Raw genomic sequence first — 25767 nt, 5'->3', positions numbered from 1 at the left:
GGAAGGTAGATGGTGGCAAGAGGAAGGCGGCTGTTGAGTGAGTAAAGGCAGGAAGGTGGATGGCGGCAAAAGGAAGGCAGCTGTTGAGTGAGTAAAAAATTTGATTTGAATTGATTTGTGAAAAACGAACTGGTGAATCAATTTGAATCGCAAATTGGACAGCATTAGTGCCTATGAATATGGTCTTTTTCTTTAGGGGAAGCTGTGAGGAGTTAGAGGACAAGGATCTTTGTTGGGGATTCTCAAAGAATTGTTGGGGAAATGGAATGGACATAAGGGCTGAGAGCTTCTGAAAGTAGGACTGGGGGTTTGAGAGAAGGTTGTTTAAAAGAGAGGCTGGGGGAATAGGGAGTTAAAGGGACAGAGGAGTATGTTGAGATTAATTGGGTGTTTATAAAAGAGGAGCTGGGGAGAAAGGGTATATTATATGAGAGAGGGCTTTTGGAATGAAGAGAAAAGATTAGGAAGGAATAGGGGTGAGGAAAAGAAGGGAGAGAGAGAGAGAGAGAGAGAGAGACAGCATGGGGTTGAGAGGGGGAGCAGCAAGGCCAGCCTGTCACTAGGTGGACTAGCATCTGCTTAGAATGACAGCATTTGGTGGGGGGGAGGCAGGAAAAGAGCAGCATCTCCTCTCCCCTAACTCCGATGCCCAACATCGTCTCCCTTTTCCAGCCCCTGTCACCCTAATCCTTGGACCCATACTGAAGCTTCAGACAGATTCTGTGCTAGCGCATGGCCTTTAAACATAGTCCTGCACTCAAGCACTACCATATCTGCCCTCTTGAGCATGGTCCTGTGCTTAAAGGCCATGTACCAGCACACAATCTGCTTAACACTTTGGACTGGGTGGGATGAGGTAGGGTGATGGGGGAAGAGACAGAAAAGAGGGGGGAAATGCTGAACACAGAACAGGGGAATTGGGATTGGGAGAAGATATACTGAATGGGGAGGGGGTGGGGAGGAGAAAGGTGTATGCTGGCCACCTGAAGGGTAGTGCTAGTCATGTTGGGGGGGGGGAGGTAATGAGAGGACGAGAGGATGCTGGCCACTTGGGGGAGGATAGGGAGAGAAAGGGCAGATGTTGGCCACCCAGGGGGTGAGGAGGCAGGAAAAGTGGAGTACTGGCCTCATGGTGGAGAAGGGTAGGGAGGGCAAGGGAAGGGGGATGTTGCAGTATGGGTGGGATTAGAGAGGGAAGGGGAGATGCTGGACTATGGGGGGTTAGGGCCTTGAGCTGTCCCAGGAAAGGGAGAGAGATGCATGGCTAAGGGTTCACTAGGAAATAAAATACTTGTGAGCTGGTTATGGGAGGCAGAGTTTGAGCCAGGGATAGAACACCACCCTCATGAGATCCCGTTCCAATCGCAGAACCTCTGGGTCCCTGGTCTGAATTCTCCCCACCCCCAAGATCCTTTCTGTTCTTTCTCCCTTTTAAAATTTTTTGAGGGACTAAATTCAAGGGTTTTTTTCTGACTTTTGATTAAAGTCCTTTAAATTATTTTTTAAAAAGGGGATATTTTTATAGTGCTTGTCAATGTTCTATGTTAGTTTTGTTGCTTAGTTTATAAAAGAGAATTTTAGGTGGTAAGAGGCCTTTTTGCTGAGAGTCCGTGGTGTGAGCCCTTAAATGACGGACTGGGCTAGAAACTGGTTGAGTGGCATGTGATGAAGGGTATTAGTAAATGGAGTTCACTCCTAGGAATGTAGTGTTATCAATGGTGTGCTGCAGGGATTGGACCTTAGTCCAGTTCGTTTTAACATTTTCATAGAAATAGTTAGTGGCACAGCTAGGACTGAATGGGCCCTGGATGGAAAAATGAATATGAGCCCCTATAACACCACATTTCCCAAGGTAGTGGGGACTGGGAGCAAGTCCCTTTGGGTGACTGGAAATTCAGGACTATCTGGGATGCAGCATATGTGGGTGCATATTGAGGGTAGGAGTGTGTGGGTCTGAGGGTTTTATATGTAGAGCAGGATGGTACTGTGGATAATAAAAATACATGGGGATGTCTGCTGTTGGTGAGATGTCTATTATGTGGGAGTAGTGACTTGTGTATGCTGGGGGTGCTGTCAGCCACCGAGAGACTAGGCCGGGCCCGGAGCAAGGCCGCCACACCTCCGCCCCCCCTGCAGCTGACGCCCCCATCACTCCCCCTGCCGCTGCCACTCCCTGTCGCTCCCCCCGCTGCTGCAGTCCCCGGTCTCAATTGCCTGCATCCATGACTCCGGGCCCCCTGCGTTCAAAGCGGCAGTCGCAGACTGCCTCTCATGAGTCGCAGATCGCCTCTCTTCTGGCCTTCCCTCCCTGTGTCCCGCCCTCATCTGATGTAACTTTCGGTTTCCGCGAGGGCGGGACACAGGGAGGGAAGGCCCGAAGGGAGGCGATCAGTGACTGCCGCTTCGAATGCAGGGGGTCCAGAGCCAAGGAGGCAGGCGAGACCAGGAACTGCAGCGCTGGCGGCCTGACCCTGGCGCCGGGCCCGAGGAATTTTGCCCCCCTGCCCCCCCTCTTGGCGGCCCTCGGTGCAGTGGGGATGTGTGTTTGTGACGTGTCATGTGAGATGTCTGGGGCTGTGGAACACTGTGGGGAAGGGATGTATGTGTGTAAGAGACCAATGAGAGTGGTGTCAGCTACACAGAGAGGGCATGGGGGCATGAGAAGGGTTCTTCCCATGGTGGTGGTACAGAGAGGAGAGGGTCTAAAGTGTGTTTGCATAGATAGTTTGTGGGAGGATATAGTAGTAAAAAAGTGCCCAAGGTCAGAAAAGTGGGTGTGGGGGTATACGGTGGAGGGGAGGTGTGGGTCTAAAGGAATGGAAGCATGCAGTGGAGTGAGGTGCCCAAGATGGGTCTGCAGTAGAAGGCAGATAGCAATTCCCAAAACTGACATATCCCAGTCACTAAATGGAAAATAAAATTGTCCTTTTCTATTCTTGTTGTCTGGTGATTTAGGGGCCATAAAAAGTGGCCTGTGTTATTTTTAGTGTGTGGGTTTCCTGCACTCAGGACACTTTTAGCGTGGCTGTAAAATGGCCACGCACTAATTTTCCAATTAGTGTGTAGCCATTAGTGTGGGAGCCCGTACTTATTTTGTAGGCAGTAGGGGCTCCAGCACTAATTCTGAGCTAATCGGTCAGTGTGCACCAAAGCCCACATGTTAACTGATTAGCGCAGGGCACGCCTACTCTCTGCCTCTAAACGTACACCCCACCCTAAAAAATACAACCTTTTTTTGTGTGCGTGGGAAGCATATGCCAATTCCAAAACTACCACAGGATGCCTCAGTGCATCCTGCAGTAGTGCCTTTTTAACCTGTGGTAAGCACACGCAAGTGCTTACCGCCAGAGGTGTAGCCAGACCTCGAGGTGGGAGAGTGCAAGAACCGAGGTGGAGGGGGGCACATTTTGGTCACCGCTCCACTGCTGCCCCGCCGCCCCCACCCCTCTGCAACGGCAAACACCTTGGCTGGCAGGGGTCCCCAACCCTCGCCAGCTGAAGACTTCATCCAGCGCTGGTCTCCCAGTTTTGGAAAGTGACACCTGCTATCTCAATATTTTGCACAGTACAGAAGGAAATGCATCTCTTTTATTCTTCTGGTGTTGTGCTGTATGCAGAGTCTGGCTTTTTGGGATTTAAGGTTCATTTCTGTCTAGGAGTGGAGGGGTAGCCTAGTGGTTAGTGCAGTGGACTTTGATCCTGGGGAACTGGGTTCAATTCCCACTGCAGCTCCCTGTGACTGGGGGCAACTCACTTAACCCTCCATTGCCCCAGGTTCAAAATAAGTACCTGTATATATGTAAACCACTTTGAATGTAGTTGCAAAATACCACAGAAAGACAGTATATCAAGTCCCCTTTCCCTTACATATTTCTACTTTTAGTTTGTGGTCACTTGTCCTCTATTTGGAGAGGGTCTATCTGTGTTCTACATGTATGACCTAGACCAGTTATCCTGTTTGTATTGAGTGTTTGTTGGGATCTGTAGTAGTCCAGATCATTCAATTTGTATTGATGTTCTAGGATTCACTGCAGTATTTGTGACGTTGCCTTGTTGGTGCTGTTATGGAATGCTGGATTTGTTCTACAGGTCCTGAGTAACTTTTGTAGGGTTTTGTGTTAATTTATAATATGCCTGCTAGGGGTTATATTTCGGTTAATGAAATGAAAGCAGAATCTGACATTTTTGTAATGGTGAATTATATGGTAAAATGCCCTAGTTCTCTTGTTGCACGAGGAAGGCTTCTGTAGATGCAGAATATATGTTTGAATTTAACACTATGATGATTCAGGGTCAAGGGTCAGTATTTTTTAGATTAGAGTTCCAGGCTACATAACTTATACAGTTTTGTTGAGTATAACCAACATTGGCAAAGTTTTCATATTTTTTCTAGTGTAAAGCCTGGGAATATAAGTTGTGTTCTTCTTTCTTGGTGTAACTGCCTAACTGGTGTTCTAAGTGAGAGGACCACCTCACTTTCCTCCTTGATCCGAGTTTTCAGGGGCCCTCTCTTTTGGGTACCTTGGGGATGGAGACATTGTCTCATCCCTCTCTTCAGGCAGTCTGCCTTGAGCTACCCCTGAAAAACAGATGTAGATTTTCCATTTAGGAAGCTTGACTCCAGCAGGACTCAATTCCGACATTGAGTGGGATGAATATTTTTAGCATGCCATTGTTAGCACAATTGAAACATGTTCACTTATGTTTTTTCCTCATAAAACATGTGCTGTTTGGATTGATTAACAACAACTCAGTTCTATATCTACGTGGATGATGTGTGGCTACTCAAACTCATTGAACCTGACTTACCTAAAGTCCTGAATAAACTGATTACTGTTCTAACATAAATTCAAGAATAGGCTAAACACAACAAATTTGTCTAAACCCACGTAAAACTGAGCTTCTCTGGGTCACCAAAAACACAAGTGGATACGTACCTGACATCAAAATCTCTTTTGGGAAGTATGAACTCCCCCTCAAATCACAAGTCAGGAACCTTGAATACAGTTAGATTCAATACTTACTCTGATTCCCCAAATCCAAACAACCTTCAAGGGATGCTTCTACTATTTGCGACAGTTATGCTGCCTCTCTCCTTACATCAAGAAGGTAAATCTTATCCTAGTTGTGCATGCCATGATAATATCGACTGGATTACTGTAATGCACTCTATAACAGTCTGATTACAAAGGGCCTGCACCAACCCCAATTGATTCAGAATGATGCAGCAAGACTAATAGAAGGTTGCAAGCGACGTGACCACATCACACCATTTTTGCAAAAACTTCATTGGCTACCAGTACAATACAGGGCTAAATTTAAAACTCTATGTCTGATCTTCAAGGCTCTTAAAGAAAATGGCTCAGAGTACCTGAAGTATAGGATGATCCTCTACACACCTCCAAGGACACTAAGGTCCTCTCAAGGACTATTACTAACCACACCCTCTCCAAAAGATATTACATGATGTGATACCCATAAGCGCACCTTCTCTGGAGTAGCCCCCCCCCCCCCCCACTCTGGAATGCACACCCTGAAAGGCTCTGCTTAACACAAGCTATCTCTACTTCAGAAAACAGATGAAAGCTTGGCTCTTCAACCAAGCCTTTACTGCAGCAGGACATGTTTATCCTACCCTAGCTGAAATAATATTTAACCATCTCTCTGATCTCATGTGCACCTTTCTTTAAATTAGTCACCTTATTTTCTAACTCCTCTTACCTATCTATATGCTAACCATCTCTCTGACCTCATGTGCAACTTTCTTTAAATTAGGTACATTACTTCTTAACTCCTCTTACTCTCTTACCTATCTATGGTCCCCTTTTACAAAGCGGCGGTAAACCCAACGTGGGCTTACTGCTCACTAAAAAGGAAGTACCACCAGGCTACCGCAGCAGCCCGGCAGTAGATCCCACCCCCAGGGCACCATCATATCTGGCACTACAAAAATATATTTATTTTTGAAGTGCTGGTGTGTACCCAGCGGTAATTGGGCAGTGCTGTGAGCTGCCTGGTTACCACCACATTAGCATGGGAGCCCTTACTGCCACCTCAATGGGTGGCAGTAAGGGCTCCCACCTGAAATGGCTGTACGGCCATTTTTTTTTAAAAAGGAAAGACCTACCTTTTACACACCTTTTTGAGTCTTTTACTTTCCTGTAGCTGTCAAGGGCTTCACTTTCATTTTCACATATACTTGTTGAGTTATTCAGTGGGTCATTTTAAATCATTTTATAGTAATCCATATTCAACAAGACAAGAGCCTACCGAGGGACCATCATTAGAGAAGAATCCAGCCCCAGGACATTAAACCATAGATTATACTTTGGCTTTTGTATAGCTTTTAAAACCCTTAATAAAAGGGTTTTATTTAAAATACCTGTTTATGTGCAAAGGGTAATGGATTTTATATACAATACAGTCTTGATTATATCAGTGGAAACCAAGTCACATCCTATGTAACCAGATCCTGGTGATGTCATTGCATTGGCATTAAGAAGCATGTGGTTTCTCTTTCCTGCTCAGGGTCACAAGGAGCTGTAATGGGAACTGAACCTAGTTCACCAGCTTCTCAGCCCATTGGGCTAACCATTAGGCTACTACTCCACCAGTTTTATTTGGAAGCGTCAAGATTCTGCAACAGTAACTAGAAAATTCTGCAATTATGTGGTACATTGCCAAAGTCTGCATATTCAATCATATAACTTTCAACTGATAAAAATAGAATTTTTTGCCAGGGAGAGAGGCTTATACTTCTTCTGCTTCTGACTTTATCAATATTTGTAATAGGCCTATGATGGAAGGGACAGAGAACTGAATTGTATGTAACCTCCTCACTGAATTGTACTTAACCTCGGTACTTAACTTCCTCACTGAACTGTATCTAACCATGTAAACAAGTTACAGAAGTTGGACTTAGGCCCAGGATTGATGGGATGCACAGACTAGGAAGCTGTAGTATATACAGGAAGGGCATGACAAGTGATGAGTTAAAGCCGGCCAATGACTCACTCACTTTTTTGTTGCTATGTATAACAGAAAAGCTAGCCCTGGATCCGGAGAAAGAGCCATTTCTGCTGATGAGCGTGAAGTGTCCCTGAACTGTTCTTATCCTCTCCATTCAGGGCCCTTTCCCAGCTGATGAGAAAAGGACTAAAATGCTGAAGAGTTTGGTGATGTATTCCTGTACCTAATAAAGTCTGTATTATTATTGCTTTTATATTGTGTGTGAGTGTGTGCTGTCTTTCTAGTGCCTTATCATCACTATTCCAAGACCTGACACAATATTCATCTGTTTATTTAGACATGCACAAGTATGTATTGTTGGGTGCACAAGACAAATGGACTGACTCAATAATAGATGGTATTGCTTGACATGAAACACACCTAAAAATGTTTCTGGAGGGCAGGTTCATTAGCACTTATTCACTACGCAGACAAAGAGATCTAAGAATGAACAACAGAGATGGGATGCTGGGCTCAATGGACTACTGGTCTGACCTAGCATGGAAAAGAACCAGGTAGCTGCAAATGAAACCTCACAGCACTGTAGCCTCATAGAAGCTGGTGTAGATTGAGCAGGCAGCCCAAAGGATAAAAATGACCCCCCCCCCCAAAAAAAAAAAACAACCCTCTTCCTTTACCCTAAAAATAATTTTTGCAAAGATGAGGAAAATCCTATGCACATTTTTCTAAAATATAAGATATTAACATGCTGGATTTCAAAGCCTATCTAAGATTTGGTGGTTTTCTATTTGGATATTATGACTGCTGGGCGACTGTTAGCATTTGCAAGAGTATCCATGAAACCACAGGAAGGATTAACCTTTCTTGGGGTCCTAGGGAAACAAGTGCATTCCCCTTTCCCAATCATAATATAAGTACATTTTAAATCTTCGACAGCTGATGGAGGAGGAAGCAGCATGTAAAGGGTACTCCTGGTCAGCTCCTCTTGCTGAAAGTAGGACATTGCATATGGGATGGGGAGAAGAGACAGACCTTTGTGGGCAGCAGTGGTTCTGATCTTCTACTTCCCTCCCTTCAGCGCTCACCTTTTTAAAATAATTTTATTGACACAAAATGTAGTATCCAACAAGAAAAAAGAGCACTCTAGCAGAGACAGGAAATTAGACAAATTATGGAACCACATCAAACATTTTTAGAAAAATCTGCAACTCCTCCCCCCCCCCCCAACCCAGCACTGCAAGGGGCAAACTCAGAACTGAGGCACCAGATCCACTTCTGAGCATTAATTGAGAAGGCTGCTGCAGGCCACTGGCTGTAAAGTTGCCCAGAATCTCTCCCAGACACGCTGAAACTTCTCTCCATGAACAGATGAAAACTCCTATCCAATCGCTTCAGAGTCAGTAAAGAAACCATTTGCATTCTCCAAGTCTCATAAGCAGAGGTCCCCAGCTTCTGCCAGTACAGTAGGATAGATTTTTTGCCCATCAGTATAGTTCTCCAAAGAAATCCTGATAAGCCTGCCGGCACAGGGTAAGGTACATCATCAACATCAAACAATAACAGTGGCCTTAAAGGCACCTGCCGAGACCATTGGAACAACGTATGACCCCTCCTTGATAAAAACACACACAGTAGGGACCATGTAATCCTTCTTTTGATTGGTCTACATTGGCTCTTGGTGGAATTTCATATCGAATTTTAAGGTTGTGGTATTGACATACAAAGCTCTTCATGATGTTCTTAGTATTCCTTACATTCTTCTACACTTCTTCATTCTTTTAATTATCACTGCCTTGTTCTTCCAGGCCCTAAACGGGCTCATTGGGAATTTACAAGGTACAGTGCCTTTTTTTTTTTGCACCTGCACTATAGAATAGTCTTCCAGTGTTTCTAGGAGCCGAACAATCTTTTCCTAGATTCAGATCAGGTTTCAGAAATGGATAGAAACATGATGGCAGATAAAGGCCAAATGGCTCATCCAGTCTGCCCTGCATTTGTTTCAAATGATGTTCGGCAACCAATAGGATGCGGAGACTGGATTCTGTGAATGGACTGATCTGATCTTCTTTTCAGTTGAGACTTGTTGTCACCTGCCATGTTTTTGTTTGACAATAATCTCTGTGACTGCCTGTGTAAATATGTTACCTCTTCACTTTTTGCATTATTTCAGATTAGTAAACCGCTTTGACTACATGTTAGTGATTGGCAGTATAGTAAATGATCTTCTTAGGAATCTTAGTATATCTTCTTTTTGCTGTCATCCACATTGAGCTAAGGTATATATGAGTTATAAGCATTGTATTGGTACTAGTATTAGTAAATGCAAATAAAGAATAAATAATTTTTTTTTCTGCCAGAAACTGGCTACTACAAAAATCTGCCCTGGGAACCACTGAATTAGTGCATTTGAGGGCTCTCAATCCTAAATATTTGGGTTCAATGGTAGCGGAACAGCATGGGCATACCAATTTTTGGGCCACACGACATTAGGAACCAAGAGGACAGGAATAGAGGTGGTCTGTCTGGCCCTTCCAAGCAATAGAATGCTCGCTACCCCTGTTTGTGCCCCAGCATGTTCCTAGTTTGCTTATAATTTAATCTTGCCCTGACCATTTCGAAAAAAAAAAAATCACCTATTACTTTATTGGCTCTATATGTTGCACCATGAACTTCTACCTTAAGGCTTCACAGATTTCAGGAATTCATCAATAATTATATATGTGCTGAATTTGTATATTCCGGATTTCTAATGTATATAGATTTATCTCATACGTATTGGTTATGGATCCACTGAAAAACCCATGAAGTGCTCAGAACGTGTTTGTAACTTCTTGCTCAGCCTTGAAAACAATCGTCTCAGCCCTGCAATCACAGGACTCATATTATCTGTGCCCTTGAGAAACTATAATTACTATAGTAATAGTAGATTAGAGGTGTGCATTGCAGACCTTGTGTGTTTCACCAGTTACCTGGCCTATGCAAATCAACTTGTTTTTTTTTTCAGCTCCAAGCGAGAAAATACATCTGACAAAAAACTTAACTGTGCATATTCTACATCGCGATTCTAAACCAAATCTTCTAATTCTTAAGAATGGAGCTAGCGTTGTTCCTTACTAATGAACAGTTTTCACAGTACTTTAAGCAAAACAATAAAAAGTGATTAACGACAACTTAGTAAACGCAACCAACTTATTTATTATTTGGGGATTTCGCACACACCTTTTATTCAGTAGTAGCTCAGGGTGAGTTAAACCATTAAGGTACACTGGGTATTTCCCTGTCCCTTGAGGGCTGACAATCTAATTTAGTATTTATTTATTGCATTTGAATCCCACGTTTTCCCACCTCTTTGCAGGCTCAATGTGGCTTACAATACATCATGGATACTGGAAATGAGAAGAGGATATACATTTCGTTTTAGTATCTAAAGCAATGGAGGGTTACGTGACTTGTCCAAAACCCACAAGGAGCGACAGTAGGGATTTGAACCGACCACCTCTTGGATAGTAAAGACGGGTGCTCTAACCACTACTATACCTCCACTGATCTAGAGCTATGCGTCTCTCATCCTGAAGTTTCTCAAGAGAAAAGGACTCCAAGCCTCCGCACAGTCCATACAAGCCCCGTTTCCTTTATTTCCCCGTCCCCTAAGAAATCCAGAATAGTACCAGATACAACAACCCGTTCCTTCTGTATTTATCCCAGACTCCGCATCGCCTGTACATTCTTCTGCTACGTAGGCCCGCCCCCATTTCCCTTATTACGTAAAGAACTTTTTTCTCTCCGTTGTTACGCCACACAGTTGAAGTTTTGGGGCCACGCCCCTTTGGGGAGCGCGAGCAAGCGCAGTGCTCTTCCATAGTCGCCATTGCACTGGGAAGAACCCAGCAGTGACAGCCTGGGTCTAGTGGGGGGTGAAGCGGTACTAGGTGCGGCAAGAACTGCTGGCGCTTCTTTGAACAGTTCGCTACACGTGTTAACGCGTCTCCCCTATTTGTTTTTTTTTCCCCTTCTCGGTTACTGTGGCAGCGGGTGGTTAGCGCGTGGAGGGTTTCATTTTTTTTTCCTTCTTTTCTTCTTCTTTATTTATTTAAAAGAAAACAACGGCTGGGCCGGGAACGTACTGGGCCAGCTGCGCGAGGCGTCGGGCGAAGAGCGCGCGCGCGCTCGCGCGCTGGGCCGGGGAGGGCGGGGTAGGAGGTGGAGGCGAAGTCGCCGTTTGATGGATCCGAGGATCGCCTGGTTTCAGCCAGAACAGCTCGGACCTTCTAACAGCTTGTGGATGCAAATTTGGGAAACGACTCAGGGGCTGAGGAACCTGTATTTCAATAACAACTGCAGCTCTCCCAGCAGCGGCGGCACCAGCGGCGTTTCCTCTGTCAGCGGCGGAGGCGGGACAGAGCAGGGCGGCGGTAGTATGTTCCGGGACAGGCTGGGCCAGGCAGCAGGGGAGCTGGCGGAACAGAGGGATTTTTTACCCCTGGAGACCACAAACAACAACAACAACCAGCTGTTCCTCAACAACCCCACCGCCGGCGGCTGGAGGAGGGGCCCGGACTCTACCAACAGGAACAAGAGGAAGCGGGATAACAAGGCCAGTACTTACGGACTGAACTACAGCCTGCTGCTCGGCGGCGGTCTAGGCGTGGATGTCATCGGGGCAGGCGGCTACACCGGCACCCCCTGGAAGTGCAGGAACTACAGCGAAGCTGTAGTTGGGTGAGTGAAGGAAACCTGGCCTGTATGTCCCCCTTTCCCTGTTCCTTGTTCACACGGATGGACACCAAAAGTCAGCCACAGCCAGGCGTTAGTACTCTATTTGGTCAACTATTTCGAAGTGTTGAACTTGGAAATTATGCCCTAAGGGATGCATTGGAATAATAGAGGAAATGGGGGCGGGGCATAACATGACATTGAAGTTGCTACTTGTAGAGGTATTACAAAAATGGACTTGATAAATAAAAATACATTTCTGTCTACACACACGCATAATCTTCCAAATCCATTTTTGTAGTATTTGTGATAGGTAAATATTGGAGGGAGGGTAGTCTGCTCGCTGCTTGACTACAGCAAGGATCATTTCATAGTGAATGCATCTGGGCTTCTACATAGTAACATAGTAGATGACGGCAGAAAAAGACCTGCACTGTCAATCCAGTCTCCCCAACAAGATAAACTCATATGTGCTACTTTTTGTGTATACCTTACCTTGATTTGTATCTGCCATTTTCAGGGCACAGACCGTAGAAGCCTTGCCCAGCACTAGCCCTGCCTCCCCCCACCGGCTCTGCCACTCAATGTCGGCTAAGCTTCTGAGGATCCATTCCTTCTGAACAGGATTCCTTTGTTTATCCCACCCATGTTTGAATTCCGTTACCGTTTTCATCTCCACCACCTCCTGCAGGAGGGCATTCCAAGTATCCATCACTCTGTGAAAAAATACTTCTTGACATTTTTCTTGTCTGTCCCCCTTCAATCTCGTTTCATGTCCTTTCGTTCTACCGCCTTCCCATCTCCGGAAAAGGTTCATTTGCGGATTAATACCTTTCAAATATTTGAATGTCTGTATCATATCACCCCTGTTTCTCCTTTCCTCCAGGGTATACATGTTCAGGTCAGCAAGTCTCTCCTCATACGTCTTGTAACGCAGATCCCATACCATTCTCGTAGCTTTTCTTTGCACCGCTTCAATTCTTTTTACATCCTTAGCAAGATACAGCCTCCAAAACTGAACACAATACTCCAGGTGGGGGCCTCACCAACGACTTATACAGGGGCATTAAAACCTCTTTTCTTCTGCTGGTTACACCTCTCTCTATACAGCCTAGCAACCTAATTGCTACGGCCACTGCCTTGTCACACTGTTTCCTCGCCTTCAGATCCTCAGATACTATCACCCCAAGATCCCTCTCCCCGTCCGTACATATCAGACTCTCATCGCCTAACACATACGTCTCCCGTGGATTTGTACTCCTTAAGTGCATCGCTTTGCTTTTCTTTGCATTGAATTTTAATTGCCAAACCTTTGCTTTTCTTTGCATTGAATTTTAATTGCCAAACCTTAGACCATTCTTCTAGCTTCCACAGATCCTAGTTCATGTTTTCCACTCCCTCCCGAGTGTCCACTCTATTCTCTCTGCTAAAGGTAATAGACGAGCAGTTGTGCGTTTGAGAGTAAGCAAGGCTGTAGGCCGTGGGACTGCTGTAAAAGGACAGGGACTTTGATCTTGTGGGACCACATCATCTCTGCTTTAGTCATCCTTATTGGTAGTTTTCTTCTGGGCGCAGGGTATTGGAGAACCTTTCAGACTTTCCTTAAACGTAAGTGTTATGTTTCTGTTTTAATTGACTTGCTAGCATTTGAAGAATACCTCAAAGAAACTTCACATAACTCCATTGGCATTGCTGATAAGTGTGTGTGTGTGTGGGGGGGGGGGGGGGGTTCTAAACACACAAATTATCCCTCTGTGGATACAGCAAAGGACCTTGCTCGATATTGGGGTTGCTTGGCACCCATTGCACCTGTAGTGTTGAAGTTATGTATTTCTATAGTTCAGCAACATTTTCTGAACTTCCCACAAAATGCATTAATCCTATATAATAAAACTCACCCTCAACGTTCTGAGGACACTGACGTCAGTGTCACTTCCTTTGGGCACTTCCTTCGGGTTCGAAGGGTTCGTGGTGGTGAAGCCACCGAAATCACTGTCTCTGGGCCCCTCCCTCGCGTCAAACGTGATGACGTCGAGGGCGGAGCAAAGGCGTCAGTGGCTTCATGACTCAGGAGACGAAGGTGGCGTGCGTTGACGAGGTGCGGAACAATGGCGGTCAGTGGCTTCACAATGCCGAAGGGGTGGGTAGGGAGGGGGGGGTTCGGGAGGAAAACCTTGCTAGAGCCCATTTCATTTGCTCCAGAAACAGGCATGTTTTACTAGTATACTGATAATTAAGCAGCATTTGATCTGAATAGTTATTGCTAAATTCTGTGGCCCTTATACTGTACAGTTAATCTTGTTAAATCCAGAACACACATAGTAACGTAGTAAGTGACGACAGATAAAGACCTGAACGGTCCATCCAGTCTGCCCAACAAGATAAACTCATTTTAAATGGTATGTGCTACTTTAAATGTATACCCGATTTTGATTTGTCCCTGCCTTTCTGAGGGCACAGACTATAAAAGTCCACCCAGCACTGTTTCTGTACTAAAAGTTCTGAAGCTAATGTCAAAGCCCCTTAAAATTTACACTCCAGCCCATCCATATCTATTCAGCCATGATCAGGGTGCAGACCGTAGAAGTCCGCCCAGTGTTGGTTTTACTCTCCAATTACCGGCGTCACCACCCAATCTCCTCTAAGATTCCGTAGATCCATTCCTTCTACACAGGATTCCTTTGTGTGTATCCCATGCATGTTTGAGTTCCATTACCGTTTTCATCTCCACCACCTCCCGCGGGAGGGAATGCCACGTATCTACCACCCTTTTCCATGAAAAAATACTTCCTGACATTACTCCTGAGTCTGCCCCCTCCAACCTCAATTCATGTCCTCTAGTTCTACTACCTTCCCGTCTCTGGAAAAGGTTCGTTTGCAGATGAATACCTTTCAAATATTTGAACGTCTGTATCATGTCATCCCTGTTTCTCCTTTCCTCCAAGGTATACATGTTCAGGTTTGGCTAGTCTCTCTTCGTACGGTTTGCAACGCAAATCCCAAACCATTTTTGTAGCTTTTCTTTGCACCGCTTCCAGTCTTTTTTTTACATCTTTAGCAAAATACGGCTTCCCAGTAGGTGACTTTATGAATAGACTTGTTTTTAAAGTATTTACAAAGCGCATGGAAGTTCTTGACATTCTGTTTGGTTGATGTAGAGAATGGCAAACCAAGAGTATAGGATACCTGAGTATAGAGTCATATTTGTTGTATTTGTAGGTTTGTAACTCTCTATTTTGTTAATTGGAAATAAAATGGCATGTCATCAAGCATACATGCTTGTATATTTTGAGATTTCATAACAATCTCTGTATCATAATATCAAATTATATATCCGAATTTTTACATATAAAAAGTGTGTAAAATGTATTAATATTGTGGTAGAGAACAGAAGGGTCTGTCCTACTTTGCCATCCCAAGCATTGGCCTACAGGTCCGATCACTCTGGCATCCCTGGACAGGGGTTTGACTGGGGTTCCCCCCTCTTGAATTCTTCCCATGTTGTCCTTTGTGGGTGAGGATGTCTGTGAGGCAGTAGTTGAGTCTTTGTCAGGTGGCTCATTGATGAAGTCTGGGGGAGCTCTCCTCTAATTAGGAGAGTGACTCTCCAGGGGTACTGCTGTTCTGTTGGGAGGAGTTGTCATCCATAAATGATACTGGCTGTTCTTCTCTGTGGTGATGTAGGAGCAGGTATTGGAGACCCCATTCTAGAAGGTTTGCGGAAGCTCCTAAAGCACCTTAAAAACCTCCTTTTCACACACAAACTGGGATTCATACTGCTTGACCATTAATCACCTGCATATACATTCTTTGTCAATTTTCTTAAGATCCTAGGGGTTAGATGATTGTGTTTCCAGCCACATGTCACCAATTGTACGAAAGGTATTTCTTTAAAAGGAAGAAGGAAGGTTCGGCTTGATCAAACAGCTCTCTGTATTTTACTTATGCTTTGTTGTTAGTCATCTGGACTATTTTAATGCCCTTAGCCAAGGATTTTGATTGATTATAGAGAGGATACAGCTCATTCAGAATACAGCAGTTAAGCTTATTTCAGGTGTGACAGGCTGGGATCATTTTACTTTGTACGTGAAAGAGGAACAACTTGATCAACCAGGTCTCCGTATTTTACTTATGCTTTGTTGTTAGTCATCTGGACTATTTTAATGCCCTTAGCCAAGGGTTTTGATTGATTATAGAGAGGTTACAGCTCATTCAGAATTCCAGCAGTTAAGCTTATTTCAGGTGTGAAAGGCTGGAATCATTTTACTCTGTACGCCAAAGAGGAACAGCATTGGTTACCAGTTTCAGATAGAATCCCTTAGAAAATTCTGACACTGGTTTGTGTAATACATATTTATTATTATTAGCATTTGTATAGCGCTACCAGACGCATGCAGCGCTGAACACCTGATACAAAGAGACAGTCCCTGCTCAAAAGAGCTTACAATCTAAGTAATACAGACAAACGACAGTTACGGGTGAGGGAAATATAATGGGTAGGGGAGGGCAATTGTGGCTAGGAGCTAAAAGCAACAGTGAAAAGGTGGGTTTTTAGCATAGATTTGAAAACAGGTAGAGATGGAGCTAGACGTACAGGTTTCCCTGTATTCTTACCATGTTTAATACCTTACATATCTACTCAACCCAGCAGAATCTTAGTGATTCCTTCATCTCATCAAACACAACTTTCAGTTCTCTATTTTTGGTGTCATTTAATCTTTCTTCCTTCTTGAATACATAAGTATTGCCACACTGGGACAGACCAAAGGTCCATCAAGCTCAGCATCCCGTTTCCAACAGTGGCCAATCCAGGTCACAAATACCTGGCAAGATCTCCAAAAAGTTCAATACATTTTATGCTGCTTATCTCAGAAATAAACAGTGGATTTTCCCCCAAGTCAATTTAATAATGGTCTACGGACTTTTCCTTTTGGAAGCCGCCCAGACCTTTTTTAAACCTTCTAAGCTAAGTCTTCAACACATTCTCTGGCAGCAAATTCCAGAGTTTAATTACACGTTAAGTGAAGAAAAATTTTCTCCATTTCGTATTAAATTTACAATTTTGTAGCTTCATTGCATGCCCCCTAGTCCTAGTATTTTTGGAGAGAGTGCTGATAATTGCTCTTTAGTCAATTATCAGTGCTATTTGCATTTTGAGCCCTTGTACCGGAAAACCAATTTCTTTGAAAAAATAAACCTTAAAACAGATTGGGTGTCCTTTTACTAAGCTGTGCTAAGAAATGGGCTTAGTGAACCCATATACTAAACCCATTTTTATCGCAGCCAGCCAAAAGTATTTCTGGGCATGCGCTAATGTTAGCATTAGCAGGTGCCCAGTAAAAAAAAAAAAATTAATAAATTACTGCCAGAACACTTATGCCTCCTAATTAGGTGACGTTAAAAGCTTCCATGTGGACAAGCTAACCAATTACTGCAGCAGTAGTGTGCACACTCTAGCTAATTAGTTCATCCATATCTGTTCTCTGTCTCTGACATGCCCCTACCAAAAAATAGTGTGTCTAGATTCAAAACTAATGTGGAAAGCTTTAGTGTGTCTGTTCCACATTAGGCCATTTTTGTTGCAATGGGCTTATGTTAGCACCTAATGCAGCTTAGTATAAGGACCCCTTAATATTTGTGTTAAAAGCGTCTAGGGAGAAACAAGATTTGCATCTTCCAAAAGTTCTATATGGTTACAGCGGTATGATGCTTTTTAAAATTTTGACAGCATGATTTTTGGAACAAAAATTGATCACAGCTGCACTTGAGGTATGCATAAAAACTTTGGGTATATGGTTAGTTTTTTGTTAAATAGATCCTTTATGATCAAATCCCAAACTTTGATTACCTCTCTATATGAGCATGCATTATTTTGGATTTTTAGTGGATATTTGTGTACGTGTTATATATGGATGTTTTTTTTTTTTGTTGCTTATATGTGTTAAACTGTATGATTTAGGAACTCTGTTTCATGGCTTATTAGAAATTAGTTTCCTGTCACCTGTAGTGGAGAAAAAATCCTGGAGAAATTCAGTTGCATTTTCCATTCTTATAAGTGTCATTAGACTGAATTTGAATTACACTGTCTCCTTAGATATGCTAGTGGTAGGAGCAAGTGCAAAAGTGGCATGGTGAGGCTCAAGGGTGAAGGGAAGAAATATGTAAAAGCTGATAAGGATAAAGCAGAATTGCTTAAATATTTCTGTTTTGTGTTCAGAGATGAAGGGATGTGAGTAGACAAATGAACTTTTTAAATGGTTCTTTAGAATCAGGAGTGGATGTGGAGGACTGGAGAAGGGTGGTACTCCCTCCCTTGACAGAAAAAAAACAAGCAGATCCAGCAGTAGAGTCCACACAGCAACTTTATTAAAAGCAAATGTGCCGTGGTCCATGTTTCACCCACTCTTGGGCTGCTTCAGGGATTAAAATTATATAATTATAAAGCTCCATATAACACACACTACATTTATAGTGTATGGAGTCAGTACAAATGTGTGTAAAAAAAAAAAGATAATCGTATGTGTCCATACATACATAAATAACATGCAGTTTAGACAAACATTCCTTCATGCCCAAAGAGCATGCATAAAAAAACAAAACAGGAACAAGTCATTGCTTCTATTACATAAAAAGAGGATCACTGTGATTCCATGTAAAAAGTAGGGGTTACCTCTTAAAATATATTTAAATGTTTCACAGGTACTCAATCTAAACCTACCAGCTGGACAAATATGATACAGTTCCAGCAGGGAAATTGGCAACATCCTTCACTGGAGATAGCTAGATTTAAAAAGTAGTCCTATCTATAAGAGAGAAATATCAACCTTCAGATTAATATAGAGCTGATTTTTCCTAAAAGAGGACAGTACAAAGAACACCAATAATGTGGTCAATCACAATAAACTGCTGCATCCGTGTGTTAAACTTACAAGGAACCATAATAAAATAAAAAAATATATATATCCGGCTAAAAAAAAAAACCTCATGGTACTAATGCCGTATACACATATAAAAGGCATTTCAACTAGAAGTATTAATGCTCATAACTTGAAACAGAGGCCTTAAGTTATGAGCATTAATGTTATTCTACCTCTGGTTTAAATATCTTTTTTATGTGTAGAATTCATTACTTCCATGAATTTATTTTAGCTGGATTTATTTTTTGTATTTTATTATGGTTCCTTGTAAGTTTAACACATAGATGCAGTAGTTTATTATGATTGACATTGTACTATTGGAGTTCTTTGTAGTGTCCCCTTTTGGGTAAAATCAGGTCTGTATTAATTTGAAGATTAATATTTCTCTTATAGAGCGGACTGCTTTTTTAATCTAGCTATTTACTGTGAAGGGTGCTGCTAATTTCCCTGCTGTAATTGTATCATATTTTTCCAGTTGGTAGCTTTAGTTTGAGTGTCTGAAACATTTTAAATGTACTTTGAAAGGTAATCCCTAGTTTTTACAGTGATCCTCTTTTTAAGTAATAGAAGCACTGACTTGTTCCTGTTCTTTCTTTTATGCATGTTTATTTGCATGTTATTTGGACTTGAAGAAATGGTTTTTCTAAACTGTTACGTATGGACTCGTATTGTTATCACTTTTTTATACACATTTGTACTTGACTCCATACGCTATAAATGTAATGTCATATGGTGCTGAAACACCCCTGAAACAGCCCGAGAGTGGGCAAAATGAGGGCCATGTCGAGTTCATATTTAATGAAGTTGCTGTGTGGACTATTCTGCAGGATCTGCTTGTTTTTTTCTGTTGCTGGTGCTGTGGATCTGAAGTGCCTCTGAGGTGTTGTATAGTCTCTCCTTCTCCATGAAAGTGAAAGCAAAGAGGTGGTTGGAAACTACAGGTCGTTAGTCTGACCTCTGTGATGAGTAAATTAATGGAAACGCTTCTAAGACAGGATAGAGAGGTTTCCAGAATCCAATGACTTTCAGAACCCAAGGCAACATGGTTTTACTAGAGAGAGGTATGTCTTGCCAGACAAATCTGGTTTCTTTGACTGGTATTCCACAAAAAAACTTGACCAAAAACCAATCCTTAGTTTTGCCATCTGGGTGAGCTAACCATGAATTAATTATTTTTTATATTTTTAATTTTTGAGTGGGATTCTGCCAGGTACAGGTGACCTGGATTGGCTACTTTTTGGAAGCAGGATACAGGGCTTGATGGTGCATTGGTCTGACCCAGTATGGCTGTTCTTATTTTTGTGAGTAATACTGCGGAAGAGCTGTCTGGTAAAGTTTGCTGCGTTGCGGATTATACCAAAATCTGCAACAGGAGTGGATATCCCATGAGGAGAGATCTAGCTAAACTTGAAAAGTGGTCTAGAATTTGGCAGCTAAGTTAAAAAAAATGTTTTTACTTTATTGAAATTTTTAACAAAATAGATAAACATTAAAAACACAATGGAAGGTCCATGTTTATTCCTCTATGCACCCATGCAAAGAGAACCTATAGAAGAAATAATAGGTTCTTATACAGATTGCTATCCCTAGTCCCTCTCCCTATGCCGTCATGTTCATCAAGGTGGACTTGTTTATATAAGGATTGGAAGCACCACATGTGAGTAAACAAATCCAGTTTATTATGTCTAAGCACTGTTAATACATATACCATCTAATTTCCAGGTGGAGGGGGGGGGGGGGTCACAGATTGTTTCTAATGTGTTACTACTTCAATGAGCGCTGCTATGACTCCCAGCTGGAAAAGTTTATCCTCCTCATCCTGTAGGCACATTTAATAAAGCCAACTCCTGAGCTGGTTGTATATCCCTACAATTTGGGACAGCATAGTAAAAAATCTAACTCTAATATGGTGGGTTTCTCGGACACGTCCATCACATATGACAATTAAGTTCTAATCTCCCCACATCCTCTCCAGCATTTACTGTCCCCAATTGTCAGCTAAGATTTAATGCTAAGAGGTACAGGGCTATGCATTTAAGTTGTAAAAACCCAAGGGAATAGTACAGTATAAGGGGTAAAGTACTTTTGCACATGAAAGAAGAGTGGTACTTGGAAGTAATCATATCTGGTCATTTTAAGGTGGCCAGTCAGTAAAAAAGATGGCAAAAAGCCAGAACCATGATTGAGTGCATAGGGAGAGAATGGCCCACAGAAAAAGGAGGTGCCAAGTCTCTGAGACCCCATTTAGACTGTGGAGAAGTCTGGAGACGGAACCTTCAAAAAGATGTAAACAGGATGTAGTCTATCCAGAGGGAGGCTACTAAAATGGTTAGTGGTCTTTGTCATAAAGCAAATGGGGACAGATTTAAAAATCTCAGTATGTATACTTTGGAAGAAAGGAAGGAGAGGCTAGATAAGATTTACACAGGAGGAAAATCTCTTACCATATCTGAAAGGAATCTCCAGAATGAGGGGGCATAGGAGAAAGGGGATAGATAGACTCAGGATTGATGTAGGGAAATGTTTCTTTATGGAAAGGGTGTTGGATGTGTGGGAAAAGACTTATGGTGGTGGAGACAAAGAATGTATCTGAATTCAAGAAAGCATGAAACACGTACATAGAATCTCTAAGGGAGGGGAAGAGAGTGAGAGATGGTACAGATAGATCACCTGTGATGAGTGAAGGGTACGTCCAGTACATACAGGACTAAGAGGGTCGGCAAGGAATCTGGAAGTTGAGGAGAGAAGCCTTTCTAGACCAAATAAGGATAATGGACTCTGTCTAGCAGAGACTGGATGCAGGTTTTGCTTTTGCAATGGTCACGGTGTTGTGCATCAATCGAACAAGTTGAATCCACTTAAGAGTATATTGTTTTTGATCATTGTAAAGTGCATTGCAGTAATCTAAATGAGAGATTCCTTGTCATCAGCAGCAGATGAATCCATTACGAATGGGTTGTGTCGACCTACCAGCAGGGGGAGATAGAGAACACTAAAAACCATAGTGCCTCTAGGACGGCTAGCTCCATCTGCCTCTCAGTATTTCTCTATCTCCCAGCAGGGTAGGACGCAGCTTGTTCAGCTCCTTGAAAATTTCTGCCTGGGGAGGCTCCTGTGCTTGGCCAGTTGAGCTGGGGTGTTGTGGCTGGTGGTGCACACTTTAAAGGCACATAGGTTTGCCCTTTCCCTGCCTTACCCATTGTGGATGCAGGCACATAGGTTCGCCCTTTCCCTGCCTTTCCCACTTCCTCCTTGTGGATGTAGGCATATAGGTTCGCCCTGTCCCTGCCTTTCCCACCCTCTACTGCCTCCGGAGTACCTCTGTAGCTGTTTGCCTCCATCGTTCCTCACAGCGTAAAAAAAAACCCTGCGCTTTTTATTCGCTGCTATTCTGAGGCTTTTATTGACGTGCAGCGTGGCCGGAGCTCGGTGGACTCGGTCCTTTGAGGTAAGAGCGTTACTCAGCTCCTCCGGGGAGGGCCCGTGGACAGCGTTCCGATCGGGGTGATTTTGGCGTGAAGCCACCATTTTGTATTTTATTCCGCTGTTTTTCGGCGATGGCTGCTGAGGGAGTTAAGCGCTGTTCCTGTTGTGGCAAGCGCAGATCAGCAGCGGGGCTCTGTAAAACGTGCTGTATAGACGGTAGAGCCAGTACAAGCATGGCGAGCGATGGGTCTTCCCGCTCAATGGAGCTGGCAGCGGGATTGGAAGCGTCGCATGGCTTGACCCCCGCGGTTGCGGAGGAGTCTGTGAGCAGAGGTGCGCCTCGGGCTGAGGCTACCACAGGAGCTCCATTCCCTGTAGCTCCTAATTCGGAGACGGGAGGTCAGGCTTTCCCCTGAGTTTCTGCTTATTTTACATAAAGCCTTCATGATGAAAAGAGCTCTGCTGCAGGTGTCTAATACTGCATTGCTACCTGGTCTCCCTCCGATTGATGATGGCCCGGGGCAGATGTCAGAAGTGGATGTCCCTGAGCGTTGGATGCATGCTAAACATAGACGGGTAAATTCCCCGTCAGAGAGTGGCACATATCCGTTCTTCCCCCCCCCCCCCCCCCCCCCCCCCCCGTGGTCGGGCTGTGGGGACTCTGAGGGATCTGGCAGGCCTTCGTGGTCTGAGGAACCAGAGGAAGGTACCGGTGTGCCACTGGATCTGGATGATCCCACTGCGGTTCGAATTTTCCACCGCGATGAGCTGCCAGCGCTTATCTCTGATGCCTTACAGGCCCTCTCTATTGATGATCCTGTTAAAGGCGAGGCCTCCTCTGGTAATCCGAGGATGGCAAGTACTAAGAAGCCTGCTCAAGCCTTTCCTTGGAATGACTCCATCCAAGAGCTTATTTCTGCTGAATGGGCTGACCCAGAGGGGCCCTTGAAAGTGGCCAGGGCGATGGGGCATCTTTACCCTCTGAGTGAAGAGCACTTGGCCCGTTTTGGGATGCCTAAAGTGGATGCCTTAGTCATGGCTGTGACAAAAAAAAGACCACCCTCCCAGTAGAGGGAGGGGTCACCCTGAAGGACATTCAGGACCGGCGTCTGGAATCAGCGCTAAAACGATCCTTTGAGATTTCGGGCCTAGCCTTAAGGGCGTCTGTTTGCAGTTCTTATGCTGCTGGAGCCTACCTTTCTTGGTTACAACAGGCAGTGGAACAGCCTGTGGATGGTGCGGAGTCCCTCGCTGAGGTTGCACCGCGCATGGAGTCGGCCTTGTCATTTTTAGCTGACGCCCTCTATGATCTGGTCAGAGCTTCAGCTAAACAGATATCTGTGGCGGTGTCCGCCCGCCACCTTCTGTGGCTACGGCATTGGGCGGCTGACATGGCCTCTAAGCAAAGGCTGGTGAAGTTGCCCTTTTGGGGACTTCTGTTATTTGGAGAGAAGTTGGAGAGGATTGTTAAAGACCTAGGGAATGCTAAACCCCAGAGGTTACCTGATGATAGGCAGCGACCTTCTTCCAAGGGTCAGGTGGTTCCCTCCTCCTCTAGACCTCGCTTTCGTGAAGCTAGAAGGTATCGCCCGGTGTGCTCTGCTGGGTTTACTCAACGTGCCCTTTTTCAGCAGAGGAACTCCTATTGCTCGGACCAGCGATCCGCAGCGGCCGGTGCTAGGCCTGGAGTTCAAGGGCGACCCTCTCAATGATGGTGCGCCGGTCCACTCCTCCTTTACAGCTGTAGGAGGATGCCTTTCCCTCTTTTTCGAGGAGTGGACCAAGATTATCTCAGATCAGTGGGTCCTGGACCTGATCAGAGAAGGTTACCGATTGGAATTCAATGCCCTGGTGAGAGACGTGTTTTTGGAGTCCCGATGCGGTACTACCGTCAAACGGGTGGCGGTAGAGGAGACCCTTCAAGTCTTGTTGCACCTTGGGGCGGTGATCCCTGTACCTCCCACTGAACACGGCTGCGGTCGTTACTCCATTTATTTTGTGGTGCCGCGAAAAGACGGGTCTTTTCAGCCCATTCTTGATTTGAAGGACGTCAACAAGTCTCTGAGAGTGTGGCATTTTCACATGGAAACCCTGCTCTCCGTCATTGCGATGGTACAGCCAGGAGAGTTCCTCATGTCTCTGGACCTAAAAGAAGCTTACTTGCACATACCTATTTGGCCCCCACACCAACAGTTCCTACGATTTGTGGTGTTGGGAAGACATTTCCAGTTTTGGGCCTTGCCTTTTGGCCTCGCCACAGCTCCCCGAACCTTTTCAAAGGTGATGGTGGTAGTAGCTGCCTTTCTCAGGCGAGAGGGTATCCGGGTTCACCCGTAGCTAGACAACTGGCTCATCAGAGCAGGCTCAGCAAAACAGAGTCATCATGTCACAACCAGAGTGGTCTCAGTACTGCAATCTCTGGACTGGGTCGTCAATATAGCCAAAAGTCTCCTGACTCCCTCTCAATCTGTAGGAGCCGATTACCGACGGGAATTGATGCATTGTTCTTTACAATACCGCACCAAACATGTGCGACTTGTTTTTTTGGAGCATTGTTCGTTTTTTTTAAATTAGGTAATGGCTTTTACGTTTTTGCTTTTTTTACGTTTGGTTGATGCATCTGGGCCTCAGTATGGAGTGGTGGCTCTCAGACAGCATGGTGCGGCGAGGAATGCCGCTAGCGCTCCCTGATTGGTGCCTGGTGGTAACGGATGCCAGCCTGAAAGGCTGGGGAGCACATTGCCAGGAAAGCTATGCCCAGGGTCTATGGACACCCGAGGAAACGGGGTGGTCCATCAATTGCTTAGAAATGAGAGCGATATTTCAGGCTCTTCTGGTGTTTCACAAAACCCTGGAGGGACTAGATGTCAGAGTTCTGTCGGACAACACGACAACAGTGGCCTACATAAATGGACAAGGCGGCACTCAGTGCAGAGCACTGGCCGTGGAGGCCGCTCTAATTTGCCACTGGGCCGAGCTACATCTGCAGCTTCTGTCAGCAGCTCACATAGCAGGTCAGAGCAACGTGCAAGCCAATTTTCTAAGCAGGCATCAAATCGACCTTGTGGAGTGGGAACTGGCAGACGAAGTGTTCCTTCAGATCTGTGCCAAATGGGGAAAGCCCGTAATGGATCTTATGGCGTCAAGCACAAATGCCAGAGTCCCGTCCTTTTTCAGCAGATGGAGAGATCTTCGCTCGGCGGGGTTGGATGCCTTGGCTCATCCCTGGCCTCCGGGCCTCCTGTATGCGTTCCCTCCTTGGCCCTTAATAGGGTGGCTCCTGTAAATTCGGCTACATCAAGGAGTGGTGATCCTCATTGCCCCGGATTGGCTCAGGCGGCCGTGGTATGCGGACCTCCGGCGGATGCTGGTGGAGGTTCCCCTTCCTTTGCCTCTGGTTCCGAACCTGTTGACGCAGGGCCCGGTGACCATGGAGGATTCATGCCGCTTTGGTCTTATGGCATGGCTATTGGAATTTAGGAATAACAGATTGTCCTGGAGCCAGCTGGTTACTGCTTGAAGACAATTAACTGAAAGGTGTAAAGAGTGGAAGGAAAGGATTTGACTATTACTGCATAACAGTAAATGCTACCTCCTGTAGATTGAATCATAAGAATGCGAGGTGCCAGAAAGATGTTAGGGGGCAAGAACTGAGCCCTGTGGAGCATTACAGGTAGACTCCTAGGAGTTGGAATAAGAAGCAACATTGCAGATTGGTGGGAGCGGTTACTGAGATAAGAGG

General features: G+C 44.6%; 1 protein-coding gene across 2 annotated transcripts in view; it reads left to right on the top strand.

Moving 5' to 3' along the window:
- The first annotated feature begins 10825 nt into the window (after positions 1-10825).
- Positions 10826-25767, top strand: part of TENT4B (terminal nucleotidyltransferase 4B) — a 143803-nt gene continuing 128861 nt past the window's right edge. The window contains exon 1 of one of the 2 annotated variants that reach the window (XM_030204354.1): positions 10826-11688. In XM_030204354.1, coding sequence (XP_030060214.1) covers positions 11192-11688 — 497 coding nt within the window. In that variant the 5' untranslated portion in view covers positions 10826-11191. The remainder of the gene's footprint in view (positions 11689-25767) is intronic. The other variant, XM_030204355.1, reaches the window with a different exon arrangement.

This window comes from Microcaecilia unicolor, chromosome 5 (assembly GCF_901765095.1).
Source record: "Microcaecilia unicolor chromosome 5, aMicUni1.1, whole genome shotgun sequence".
NCBI lineage: Eukaryota > Metazoa > Chordata > Amphibia > Gymnophiona > Siphonopidae > Microcaecilia > Microcaecilia unicolor.
Note: the sequence above shows the minus strand (reverse complement) of the source record. Positions and strands in the feature narration are given on the sequence as shown.